This window comes from Pelodiscus sinensis, chromosome 1 (genome assembly GCF_052426305.1).
Source record: "Pelodiscus sinensis isolate ZL-2025 chromosome 1, ASM5242630v1, whole genome shotgun sequence".
In the NCBI taxonomy this organism is placed as follows: Eukaryota; Metazoa; Chordata; order Testudines; family Trionychidae; genus Pelodiscus; species Pelodiscus sinensis.
Window position 1 is genome coordinate 356,528,254 of NC_143052.1, and position 13,611 is coordinate 356,541,864.

General features: G+C 49.3%; 1 protein-coding gene across 1 annotated transcript; it reads left to right on the top strand.

Moving 5' to 3' along the window:
• Positions 1 to 8,382: 8,382 nt before the first annotated feature.
• On the top strand, positions 8,383 to 9,339 carry LOC142830898 (olfactory receptor 52K2-like). Its single transcript, XM_089772499.1, has one exon. It carries the CDS (start codon positions 8,383 to 8,385, stop codon positions 9,337 to 9,339), a length of 957 nt encoding a protein of 318 aa, XP_089628625.1.
• Positions 9,340 to 13,611: the final 4,272 nt, after the last annotated feature.

Sequence of the window (13,611 nt, forward strand, 5' to 3'; positions counted from 1 at the left end):
GTGTAGACATACCCTATGTTAGTTATGTAGCTGGAGTTGAAGTATCTTAAATTGGCTTTTCTTGCCATCAGCACAGTGGGAAGTGGACAGGAGCACTTCCTCCCCCCCACCACCTCCCATTGACTTCCCTTACTCCTCATGAGGAGCAGGAGTACTGGGGCCGAAGTGGAAGGGTTCTTCATTCAAACTGATGGATCTTCACGGGAACCACTAATTCAGTCTCTGGAAGATTGAGTGTGGCTGCATCTATCTTCTCCATAGTGCAGACAAGCCCACTAAGATATCTCCAAGGACATCGCAATCCATGGGGTGGCTCTCAGGAAACAGACTCAGTAAAAGCCACACTGTCAGGATGCTCCTATAGGTAGGGTGGACCTAGGGGCCTCTCTGCGGACAGATACTTCACCCTGAAGACCTGTCACTAAGGCAGGGGATTGGATTTAATGACCTCTTGACGTCCCTTCCAGTCCTAGTGTTCTATGATTGTACGAACGCTGAGTTTGCTTAAGTAGGGAAACTGCAAAAACAGGGCAGAAACATTACAAAATTGCTGGGGGTTTGTATTTAGATCCACCAAGCTAGTGTGACAAAATTGCTGATATTGGTATGCTGGGTCCTGTATTTTCTTGGCAGGGACCTGAGTGACCAGGACACCACCTCTTCCTCTTGTTTTTAGTGCTGAGGTCCCTGCTCCTGGCTCAGGAAGGTGAGAATGGATCTGAGTCTGAGCCAAGACCCACTGAACTCCTCCAGGTCTCTTCCCCTCTTTCTCCCGGACTGGTTACCTTTGGGTATGTCTACACGACAGCATTATTTCAAAATATCTAATTTCAAAATACTTATTTCAAAATAACTTATTTTGAATCAATACATCTACACACAAAATGCATTTCAAAATAGCTTTTTGCTACTTCAGAATAGCGTGTCCACATTGATTGGATGCTGAATCACATTTAAGGCTGGCTGGAACCAGGTCCCGCAGGGCATCAGGTCAGGAGTTACTTTGTGTGGCTGCTGCCTGAGGCTGTGCTTAAAGGGACCCCCCCCCAGTACAGTTGGTTCTCAGGTTTCCCTGCTTGCTTGCTTGCCTACCTCAGAGGCGGACAGCAAAGCAGTTTGGCTCTGCGTGCTCTGGTTGTCCTTACTCGGGACACCACAGCACTCTGCAACATGGAGCCAGAGCTGCCCCTGGGCACTCTGATGCTTCTCATCAACACATTGCTGTGAGCCTGGCTCCACTTTCTGCAGGCTGCCATCCAGGAGGTCCATCAGCAGGCTGTGGATATCCAGGAGGCCCTGCGGGAGAGCTTCCACCCTGAGGAGCACTAAGAGCCTCCCTGGTCTGCCCCACTGGGGGCTTGTGCCTCAGTGCTCCCTTCTGCCCTCCCTAGCCCCCTTCCAGTTGTCAAATAAAATACACATATTTTCATAAACACAAACTCCCTTTATTTAACAAAACTGGGGATTGGAGTAATAAACTAGGCAGGAGAGAGGATGGGAGAGGGTGGGAAAGGGGAGGGGAAAACCTGGGAGGAGGGTGTTGGAAGGGGAAAGCAAAGGGAAGAAGGGGGAGGGGAAGCTCAGAGCTCAGGGTTGGGGGTCTCACTGGGACGAATGTCCCCCAGCACTGCAGATGCAGGGGCTCGGCATCCCCAGGGGGATGGGGAGGTGATGGAGTGTGTGCAGGGTGTGGAGGGAGTAGAGGGATGGGGAGAAGGAGTGGTAGCTGGGGAGACATCAGGGGCTGGAGCGGCAGAAGGCAGCACGTTCTGCACCAGGGTCTGCAGGTGTTGGCAGATAGTATGACCCTGGGCAAGCTGATCCCACCGGAGCTGCAGGTCTTCTTGCACCTAATTCTGGAGGGTGCGGTGCAGGGCTCGCAGCAGGTGCTGCTGTCGGCACCCTTCCACTGCATGGGTGGTCCTGAAAAGCCCTTGGATGCAGGAGCATGTCCCAGTGGGGTGGGGTGCCCTGCACGTGCAGCCGGTGAGGCTGTGGAGAAACAAGAGAAGTGGTCAGTTAACACAGGGCAGCCCATCTGGAAGGTGAGGATGACCATTCCCTGCACCATCAGAGCCCATGTGCTTGCACACGGGCCATGTTCAGAATGTCCTGCTGTCCCCAGGAGTGGGAGCTGCCCCTGTGCTGTGTATAGTGTGGGTGAGGTGGGAGAGAGAGGTACCCTGCCTCTGTAGAATGGCCTTGTGGAGGGAGGGCATCCTGCTGTGTCCCACCCCGGGGTCAGGAGCATGTCTGTGTCTCTTCAGACAGACATGTGGATAACAGGTCAAGGCCCCTGTGTGGCAGCCAGCTGGGGCCACGTGCTCATGGGTGGCATGGCACATGCTCATATGTGCACAGGTTGCTGCGTGATCTGTGGTAAGCAAGGCCCATGTGTGTGGTCTCTGGTTTCCCTCTCCCACCAATAAGAGGACAGTGATGGCACTCCCATGTTTGCCTCCCTGGATGACACTGGTGACAGGTCTGCTGGGATGGCTCGGGGGTCCTGGTTGCACGGCACGCTCCCTGTAGGCTTCTGCTGCTTCTGGTGCTCCTCCTCCTCCTTGCTCTGGTCAGGGCCCTCTGCCCCAAGATCGATGACCCCCGGGTGGCACGGACAATCCAGGACCCCAGGATGCGGTCCAGGGCATCAAAACAGGGACAGGGGGCAGGGTCTGTCCCTGTTTGGGAGCTGCCCTGGGTGGCCCTGGCATACACCTGCTGCAGCTCCTTAATTTTCATCTGAACCTGCTCCTGGGTTCGGATGTGGCCAGGCTGGTGGCCTGGCTAGCAGCCATCTGGCTATAGATGGACACATTCCTGCATCTAGTACGGAGATCATGGGCGTTGGAGGCATCCCCCCAAACCTCAATCAGGTCCATGATCTCTGCCCTGGACCAGGAAGGTGCCCGCCTTTTGCAGCCCCTGGAAGGCTCCTGGGAGATGGGGGACTGGGCCCGGAGAGCTGTGGACGGCTGCCTGGCACTGGCTGCCTGGCTCATGCTGGGACCACTGGGTCAGGGGCAGTGAATACTGGCTCTGGGCTGACACGCCTGGGGCTGGTGTAGACACTGTGGCCAGAATCTACCCCTTTAAAGGCTCTGGGGCTGAGGGGCAGGAGAGGAGTTTTCCTGGTTTGGCCCAGAATGGCCATCAGGGCCCCCTGGGAAGGGCTGGAGGCCCCCTATTTTGAAATAAGCATCTACAGAGCGCTTATTTTGAATTAGCTATTCCGAATTTGGCATTATTCCTGGTGGAATGAGGTTTACCAAATTCAAAATAAGTGCTCCACTATTTCAAATTAATTTTGAAATAGTGGCTTGGCTGTGTAGATGCTAGTAAAGTTATTTTGACGTATCGGCTGTTATTTCGAAATAACTCTGCTGTGTAGACACACCCAAAGAGAATAAATCCACTGTAAACATTATTCTGGTCTGTATTTTTCTAATAGAATAATAGAACACTAGCACTGGAAGGGACCTCGAGAGTCATCGAGTCCAGTCCCCTGCCCTCATGGCAGGACCAAATACTGTCTAGACCATCCCGGATAGACATTTATCTAACCTACTCTTAAATATCTCCAGATATGGAGATACCACAACCGGCCTAGGCAATTTATTCCAGCGTTTGACTACCCTGATAGTTAGGAACTTTTTCCTAATGTCCAACCTAAACCTCCCTTGCTGCTGTTTAAGCCCATTGCTTCTTCTTCCATCCTCAGAGGCCAAAATGAACAAGTTTTCTCCCTCCTCCTCATGGCACCCTGAAAACTGCTATCATATTCCCCCTCAGTCTTCTCTTTCCTAAACTAAACAAACCCAATTCTTTCAGCCTTCCTTTATAGGTCACGTTCTCTAGACCTTTCATCATTCTCGTTGTTCTTCTCTGGACCCTCTCCAATTTCTCCACATCTTTCTTGAAATGTGGTGCCCAGAACTGGACACAACACTCCAACTTATGGACCCCTCCTGGTTCCAGGGCACTTTTAGGGGAAGGGACTTAGGCCTCCATATGCAGGAACATCCTGTTTGTGTAACTTTTACTGAGTCTGATCCCTGAGAGGTACCTCAGTGACTGGGATGAACTGGCAGGTCTCCCTGTGGGCTTGTCTACCCTATAGGGAAGGTCAACGCTGCTGCAGTCGATTTTCCAGGGTTTGAACTAGTGAGTGCGTTGAGGATGGGCTAATTGGAACTTAGAGGGCTCCCCATCGGTGCCGGCAGTGCTGCTCCTCACAAGGAGTAAGGAAAGTTGAGGAGATCGTGGGCTCCCATCAACCTCCAGCTGTGTGGACAGCAGAAAAATACGTTTGGAAGTACTTTGATTGCAGCTGTGTAATTCACGTAGCTGGTGTGACCATCACAGGTTGGCTTTCCCTGTTAGCGTAGACCAGGCTGGTGGCAGCAGAAGTGGAGTCTGAGTTCACCTCCCAAGAGCGGGGAGCTCACACACGCCAGCTGGTTCTGAAACCCTCAGATTCCCCTGGAGAGGATGGTGAAGGCTCAGCATCCCTCATCCAGCCTTTCCTCTGCCTCCACCCAATGACTAGCCTCTGCCATGAAGGGATTGTGGGTACTGCAGGGAAGTCAGGACTCCTGGTTGTCTCTCTCTCAATCTGCCCCTCATTCTGCCTGGTCAATTTAAGTCTCCCTGCTTAGCTGCTTTCTGGGTTTCTATTCACAGTGACTTTCCTTTGCAAGCTCTTGTCAATGCCTGTCAAAGAAAGATGCTGCACAATATAATTAAAGTTATTGATGAGAATTATTGATCTCTGCTCCTTGAGACAGCCCCTAAAGAGACATAGGCATGGACATTGTCCATAGTTTCCTTATGAATCAACTATAATTTCCAAGTACACACAAATCCTCAGAGCAGCCGACTACTCTGTGACTCAGCCCAGAGCCCAGGAGTTCTCCTCTCCTCTTGGGAAGGTCCCTTAATTGCTGTTTACTCCTAAAGCTGGATAACTAGCCCGGAAGCCCAGACAGGCTGGTCTCCAGCCTTTTTCCGTGCAGATGCTCACGTACCCCTAGAGGGTGAGCAAACCCACTGGGATTGCCCGGCGCTATATTATTAACGGTGCACGGCCCTGTGTCGGCTCTCGGTGCGGGACGTCGCTCTAGGTGCTGGGTTGAGAGAGATACGGGACGTGCTTGCCTGTGGGAGGCTCTGAGGGAAAGCATCTCAGAACTCACAGGTACCCAGCTCGAACTGAGGAACTCACCTGCGCGACAAACCCAGAGCACCACAGGACAGAGGGTAAGTCTGGGATCCTTTCTGCCCCGAAAACCCAGGAAACAGCCTAGAGCTCCTGCCAATATCACTAGGCAAAATGAGACTCTTTTCTGGGCATCCCTGCCCATTCTGGATGATTATCGAGAGCTGCAAGGTGTCAGCATTTCAGTGGCACAGGGCATCCTTCAGGTGTTTAGTATCCCAGGGCTGGAAGAGACCTCCGGAGTCATCGAGTCCAGCCCCCTGCCCAAAGCAGGAGCAACCTCAACTCAATCATCCCAGCCAGGGCTTTGTCAAGCCAGAACTTCAAAACCTCAATTCATGGTGACTCCACCCCCATCCAAGTGCTTCCCCACCCTCCTAGGGAAATAGTTTTCCTAATATCCAACCTAGACCTCCCCCGCTGCAACTTGAGCCCATTTCTCCTTGTTCCACCCTCTGCCACCTCTGAGAACAGTCTCTCTCCATCCCTCTGTAGCTAGTTGTAGGCTGCTATCAAATCCCCCCTCAATTTTCTTCTGCAGGTTAAAGAAGCCCAAATCCCTCAGCCTCTCCTCATTGCTCATTTGCTCCCATCTCCAAATCATTTTGGTTGCCCTCTGCTGGACCCTCTCCAATGCATTCACATCCTTTCCTCATTAAACCTGCTGACAATGCTCCTACCTATGTATCCAATTTGCCTGGCCTCCTCACTGTCAGCTCTCTGCAACTTTAACACTAACATTGTGAGAATTTTATCTGCCCTGGTTTTCTGTTTGTTTCCAGAACATCAATTAAAATATTGTACCTACATGTTATCCCTACAAAACCGTACACGAAACAACCCCATTCCCTGAAATCTGTCAGTAAACCAGCGGTTCACCCGTTTTTATCTGCTCCCCCTGCTAAAATCAAATATCTCAGAGAAATGAAGGTTTATGACATCTCTGCCGTTCTCTTGATCAACCAAAGCTGTCCTCTTGTAAAAGGATAAAGACGTTTATTTGATATGACCAGTTTTACATGAACCATAGTGCTGACCAACATTAATTATAATCCTGATCTTAAAGAAACATCCCAAACCAGCCTTTCCATCCTTTCCTAACCTTGTCGACCATTTTTGTTTTGAACGTTCCCTTATTTTTGCAAATAATTTATGTTTAACGGAACCTGTCGTGAATTGGCCTCCTTTCTGAAGGGGCAGGAGGGCTGAGGTCTCTGCTGATTGCTGCCTGACTGCCCACCTCTGGCTCTGAAGGAGATGTGTGGCTGATTGGTCAGTTCATGATTCTGGGGTTCATGACTGTGAGGGGGTATGGCAACCCTGCACCGAATCACAGAGAGTTGTCTTGGCCCACCCCCATGACCCTACTGGGCATGCTCATAAGAGTGGCCAAGTAAAAATCCCAGGGAAGCAGTGAGGCTGGGCTGATCCCGGGGCGGAAGGAGCTCAGAGCGGAGGTCCTGATCGGACCCAGCAGCTGTCGTCTGCAAGGGTCTGACTTTCTGAGCGATGCCCGTAGAGCTGGACGATGCCTCGGGAGTGGCAGGAAGTGGCCCAGGGTGGAGGATTGTCTTCCTGGAGCTCAGAGTGCTGCCACCCTGCTGATAGAGCCCTGGGCTGGGATCCGCTGGAGCGGGAGAGCCCGGGTCCCCCGACCTCCCTACCCCACTGCAATCCTGCTCCCTAACATTCAGAGGCCATGGGGGGTTTCCCTTGGACTAGGTCCCTAGGCCACTGTGACCTTGAGAGAGAGGGGTGTGTATCTGACTAGGCCTCTAGGGCCGTATTCACCCTAATAGCAGGGACTGTATCCTGGGACTGAACCTGCCATTTTGTACTTACCTGGTGGAAAGCAGGCACGGATCCCGACTCTGGGGCTTCTGGACCATCGAAGGGGGTGGCCCCTCGACAGTGACTCTAAAGTTCTCAGAACTCCCTTGTTCTCCTGGCCTGCTTCAGAATTCCCGTACTATCTGCAAAAACAATGAGGAGTCCTGTGGCTCCTTATAGATTAACAGATGTAGTGGAGCAGAAGGTTTCGTGGGCAAAGACCCACTTTGTCAGATGCACGTAGTGCAAATTCCAGAGGCAGGTATAAATATACAGGCATGAGAAAAGAGTTCCTATCAAGAGTAAGGCTGAGATAACAAGGTCAATTCAATCAGGGAGAATGAGGCCCACTTCTAACAGCTGATGTGGAGGTCTGAACACCAAGAGAGGAGCAACTGCTTTTGTAGTTGGCCAGCCATTCTCAATCTTTGTTTAATTCTAAGGTGGTAGTATCAAATTTGCAGATGAAATGTAGCTCTGCAGTTTCTCTTTGAAGTCTGTTCTCAAAGTTTTTTTGTGGCAGGATGGCGACTTTTAAGTTTGCTACTGTGTGTCCAGGGAGATTGAAGTGTTCTTCTACAGGTTTTTGTATATTACCATTCCTGATATCTGATTTGTGTCCGTTTATTCATGTACATAAGGACTGTCCAATTTGGCCGACGTATATGGCAGAGGGGCATTGCTGGCAGATGATGGTGTATATTACATTGGTAGATGTGCATATGAATGAGCCCGTGATGGTGTGGCTGATGTGATTAGGTCCTGTGATGGTGTCGCTGCTGTAGATATGTGGGCAGAGTTGGCACCGCGTTCTATCTGCTATTTCCTTACCCACACTAGATGAGCAAAACTGAGCACGTATCCAGAGCAGTTGTTTTACCAACCCTTTCCTTAGGCATCCCAATATGGTCTTTGCTGTGGCCACTGCCGTGAATGAGCTGTTGTTTCCATGGATTTGCTGTCAGTTTTCACAATGTCTTTTCCTTAGGGTCTATTTCCTACAAGTTCCTATTAAGTTTTCATATGTCATGACGTACAGAAATTATTCATGCCCGGAGGAGCAACAAACACAGAATTAAAAGACTCTCGTTTATAACCATTGTCTCCATATAGTGAAAATGTCATTTTTTCAGTGTGTGAATAAAATACAATCTCCTCCCTGAAAACAGCCTCCGGTGTTGTATGTGGTGTCTCATATTCACATTGTGTTTCCATCCAGGCAATTTCCCTGTGACCATTGCCCTAGACCCTGAGAACTTCCAGAAACTCTGTGGACAGCTGGTTTGTCAGAGAAAACGTTCTGCCTCAGAGTTGAATCGCTTCTCCACCACTCCATGATGGATGCCAACACAACTGTCTTCACCAACCCCTCCACCTTCATCCTGCTGGGCATTCCTGGATTGGAGGTGGCCCATGTCTGGATCTCCATCCCCTTCTGTACCATGTACGTCCTAGTCATCTTGGGGAACTGTTCCATCCTATTTATTGTGAAGAGGGAGCCCAGTCTCCATGAGCCCGTGTACTATTTCCTCTGCATGCTGGCCGTCACCGACTTGGTGCTGTGCACAACCACCCTGCCCAAAATTCTAGCAAACTTCTGGTTCAATTCCAGGGAGATCGATTTCAATGCCTGCCTCACCCAGATGTTTTTCATTCATGGCTTCACGGAGATCGAGTCTGGGATCTTTGTGGCCATGGCCTTTGATCGCTATGTGGCCATCTGCCATCCCCTGAGACATTCCACCATCCTGACAAATTCTCTGGTGATGAAGATTGGCCTGGTCATTCTGTTGCGTGGATGCATTCTTGCACTGCCCTATCCCATGCTGGCGAGGCAGAGGCCATATTGCAAAACGAATATCATCCGCCAAACTCAGTGTGAAAACATGCCCTTGCTGAAACTAGCCTGTGCCGACACCCGCATCAGTAGTTACTACGGCCTCTTTGTTCTGTCCTGTAGGATGGGTCTAGATGTGTTTTTGATCACTCTGTCCTATACCCAGATCCTGAGGGCCATCTTCAGACTTCCCACAAAGGAAGCCCGGCTCAAGACTTTTGGGACTTGTGGCTCCCACATCTCTGTCATATTAGCCTTTTACATCCCTACTCTATTTAGCTCCCTCATATCCCGTGTTATCAGCACGCCTCCTCATTTCCTCATTCTCATTTTCAACGTCTACTTCCTGGTTCCCCCCATGCTGAATCCCATCATCTATGGCATGAGAACCAAACAGATTCGGGACAGGCTATTCCAGCTCTTTACTCTTAAGGGGACTAAAGTTTTCTCCTAAGGTGGTGTTTCTCAGACAGAGCTCTTTGGGGTGCTGGCTGGTGGCATGGTGCTATTTCCTGAAACACTGGCTAGGTCTAGACTATAGGCTTCTTTTGGAAGAAGCTTTTCCAGAAGAGGTCTTCTGAAAAAAACTTCTGAAAGAGAGCTTCCATACAGCAAAAGCGCATCGGAAAAGCGATCGGCTGTTTTTGAAAGATAGTGTCCATTCAGTGTACATACTATCTTGCATTTAAGCTGAGATTCCTATTGCTGAAGAAAACAAAGCCTTCACACCACATTTGTAAGAAACAAGTCAGAGACAGTTTTATTTCATTCAATTGCAATTGGGACGCTGTGGTCGGACAAAGGAGGATGTCCCACTTTCCTAGACAGATCTTCAAATACAAACAGTTAAAAGCCTGTATAAATACTGTCACTTTCCATTACATACACCAGTGGCTAACAATTATCTCTTAGTTCCTCCCAGATGCTACCTTATCTCTAGGTTCTCACTGGAGTCAGCATTCCATCCTTATCTCCGTATGGAGGCGAGAGGCAAAGGCAGCACTTCTTACAGTTCTCGCGCTGTCAGGCTACAGACTTACTCTGACTCTTGCTCTGCTACTGACAAACCTAAGATGGGTACGCACAAATCCCCTTATCCCCTTTTCCTGCTTCAACACTCTGGACGGAGTGGCCACCAGGGCATCTGTGCTTTTTCCTCTTTTTTCGAAAGAACTCTCTCTTCCACAACCACACATGCCTTTTTCTGGAAGAGCTCTTTTGTGATTGCAGTGTGGATGTAAGTGAAGTTTTTCGGAAAAATGGCCATTTTTCCGAAGAAACCCTCTGGAGTGTAGACATAGCCACTGACTTGCCAATCAAAGTAAGGTTACATTGTTTGCTGACTTTACTATGCAGCGTAGACATACCATGAGAAAACATAGTAAAGGCAGCAAACAATTTAACCTTACTTTGATTGGCAAGTCAGTGGCTATGTCTACACTGCAGAGACTTTCTAGAAAAATGGCCATTTTTTCAGAAAAACAATACGTACATCCACGCTGCTATTGCGTTCTTTGGCCAAAAAGGTTTGTGTGGATGCGGAAGAGAGTGTTGTTTCAAAAGAAGAGGCCTCCAGGAAAAAGCTCAGGTGCCATGCTGGCCGCTCCGTCCACAGTACTCACAACTTACAGGCAAGATAGTGTCCAATCAATGTGGATGCCATCTTTCAAAAAAGAACGTTACTTTTTCATTTCATTGCACTTTCGCTGTGTAGATGCTCTTTTTGGAAATAAGGTTTTCCAGAATCTCTCTTCCAAAAGAAGCCTGCAGTCTAGACATAGCCTTAGCCTGACATACTGGGGAATTCATCTGTGCACAACTCATAGAATTGCCAACTTCCTAACTGTAACTGGACATCTGAGGCCTGCCCTTGTCCCACCTTTTTCCTCAGGGTCCTGCCCCATGTCTTCCCTCAAGCTCCCAGGCACTTCTATCTCTTGTCCTTTAAGGCCCCACACTGGTTGCTTGCTCCTCATCGGCCCCCCATCACCATTTGGATCATCTCAGAGATGGTTCCTTCCAAGACTCCACCTGGAACTGAAATCCAGCTGGGCCCTGTGTCACACCTAACAGGGCTGCCTCCTGCAGTGTAAGGCGGCAACCGGCAAAGGCCTCCTAGCTTGCCTCTCCCAACCAGTAAGAATGTGTGACCCTGGACATCACTTCTCCAACGGCAAGAGGCTACACACCAGCTCTTGTACTCATGAGCTGAGGTTTTCCCCTTGGCACCTCAGAAAACGTGTAGAGTGATGGGTAACCAAGAAAAGAGATGCAATAGCAACAGAACGGGAGCTTTTTAGGGAGGGCAGGTGACAGCAAATAGATGAAATTCGATTACAAATTCGATTACCCACCATCTCAGCCTAATTCTGGTTAGGATGTGAATTCAGCAGGGTCTCACCCAGGCAAACAACAGATGCAGTTTTGCTTTTTCAGGCAGGCTTCCTTTTCGTCTGGCACTAGTGTAATCCACACAGCTACTGGGTGTGGTTCACTGTCCCATGAGCTCGTGCTCAGACCATTTACAGGGAGCAGTAAGAATGAATGTACTCTACACCTTGAGGTCACAGGTTCAGTTCTGCCCGCAGGCAGTTACAAGTAGGACTTCTGGGGCTTAGTGCATAACCCTCTACAGCTGGAGCTATAAAGGCAGCTGACTCTCAGCTAAGGCTGTAGATCTCACTCACCTTTCTCTTTCCCTGTAAGGGTCCAAGTGCCATTACATGGGACAGTGAACCACACCCCATGGGTGTATGGTTTTCACAAGAGCAGCTAGATTGGGTGAGACGAAAGTTGCAGCTAGCCCAGTGTCCTGTCTTCCCAGGGTAGCCAATTCCAGGTGCCCCAGACAGAGGGAACAGAACAGGGAATCATCCAGTGATGTCACCCATTCCCAGCCTGGATAACGTGACAATTTCCTGTTCTATTCACTCCTTCTGGGGTATCTTGTGTTGGCCACTCTTCCAAGCCAGGACACTGGGCAAGATGGACTTTTGGTCAGACCAACTATGGTCATTCTTTCATTCACCATGGAAAAGTTATCTTTTATGGAAGAGTCAGATTCAGTATCTTTTATCCCACCAGCCTCTAAAATTTCTTGGGCATGTAGTCCACTTTGGTATGCAGAAAGTGATTCTCTGGTGTATCTCAGAAAACTGAGCCTTAAGCTCGGATGCACTAATGACACTTCCAGATGCTTTCTCTAAAATATCAAAGCGTCCTACAGTGGATTCCCTGCCACCAGCTCCTCACACCACCTTCAAAGCTAGGGCTAGTACACTTTCCATAATCCTTCTTCTTTTAACTGTCAGAAGCTAACAGCTGTTTGAGTGGTGTCCTTCCTGCCTTAGCAATCTATCTATTGACTTTGATTTTTATCTGCTTAGGTCTAAGTACCCATTCTCCAGATACTTAAGGATGCTCTGTCTCCCACCCCTCTGCTTTTTTTCTTTCTCTCCCCCCTCCTCTTCCCTTCTATTTATTTCGAGTTTTCATATCCCCTACTCATAACTCCGGTCATCTGAAGAAATGGGCTGTGCCCACGAAAGCTCATGATACCATCTATATGTTTCGTTAGTCTAGAAAGTGCTACCAGACCATTTGTTGTTTTTTTCTGTAAGGTTATGTCTACACTACCACCCTAGTTCGAACTAGGGTGGTTAATGTAGTCAATCGAAGTTGCAAATGAAGCCTGCCATTTTTAAATCCCCGGTAGTTCGGACTCCGTGCCCACGGCTACACGTGGCACAGAGTAGGTAGTTCGAATTAGGCTAATTCGAACTACCGTTACACCTCGTTCCACGAATTAGAAAGCCTAATTCGAACTACCTACTCCGTGCCGCGTGTAGCCGCGGGCACAGAGTCTGAACTACCGGGGATTTAAAAATGGTGGCGCCCGGCAAGATGCAAATGAAGCCCGGGATATTTAAATCCCAGGCTTCATTTGCAACTTCGATTGACTACATTAACCACCCTAGTTCGAACTAGGGTGGTAGTGTAGACATACCCTAACAGACTAACTTGGCTAGCCCCTGAAGTTCCAGAAGTCTCAATGTCATCCCTCATCTCTTTGGCTTGTGCTCACCAAGTAGGATAATCTACTTCTCCACTGGGCCTGGGTGAATTAGCTGGGAAACATCTTAGTTTGCATTTTAGGTGCGTCACTCTTTCACTGGCAGATTTCAGCTCCCTCTCTAGCAAGAGATGCTGCATGTCAGGAGGGAGACTCATTGCAGGAAGGAATCTCCGACTGGACCTCTGTCTAGAACTGCTGTCACATCTGTTAACCACTGAGCCTGTCTTTCACACCCAAGTGTAACACCACCTAGTCTGTCTTTCACACCCAGAGCCCTTGCCTCTGTATTGGACCCTCTGTCAGAATATCCATGATTCCTGCACTGAGGTGCTCTGGGCACAAAACCGATGGATAGAAATAGCAAAGCCACAAAGAGAGTAAGAATTACATCCCATTTCTGCCCTCGCTTCTGCAACACACATTCTCTTCCTGTGTGTATCACAGAAACAAGGGTCTTCACATTCTCAGAGATTCGTATCCTTTTATTCTCCCTTCACCCGCCTCCTATTAGCCACATGACCAACGATCCTAATAGCTCGTTTAATTTCTGCTGGTCTATCAACAGAGGACACATCACTGACCAAATGGTCCTACAGCGGGGGTGGGGAAACAAAGGTTGCCTGGATCCAGACCCTGCTGGTGAGGGATGGG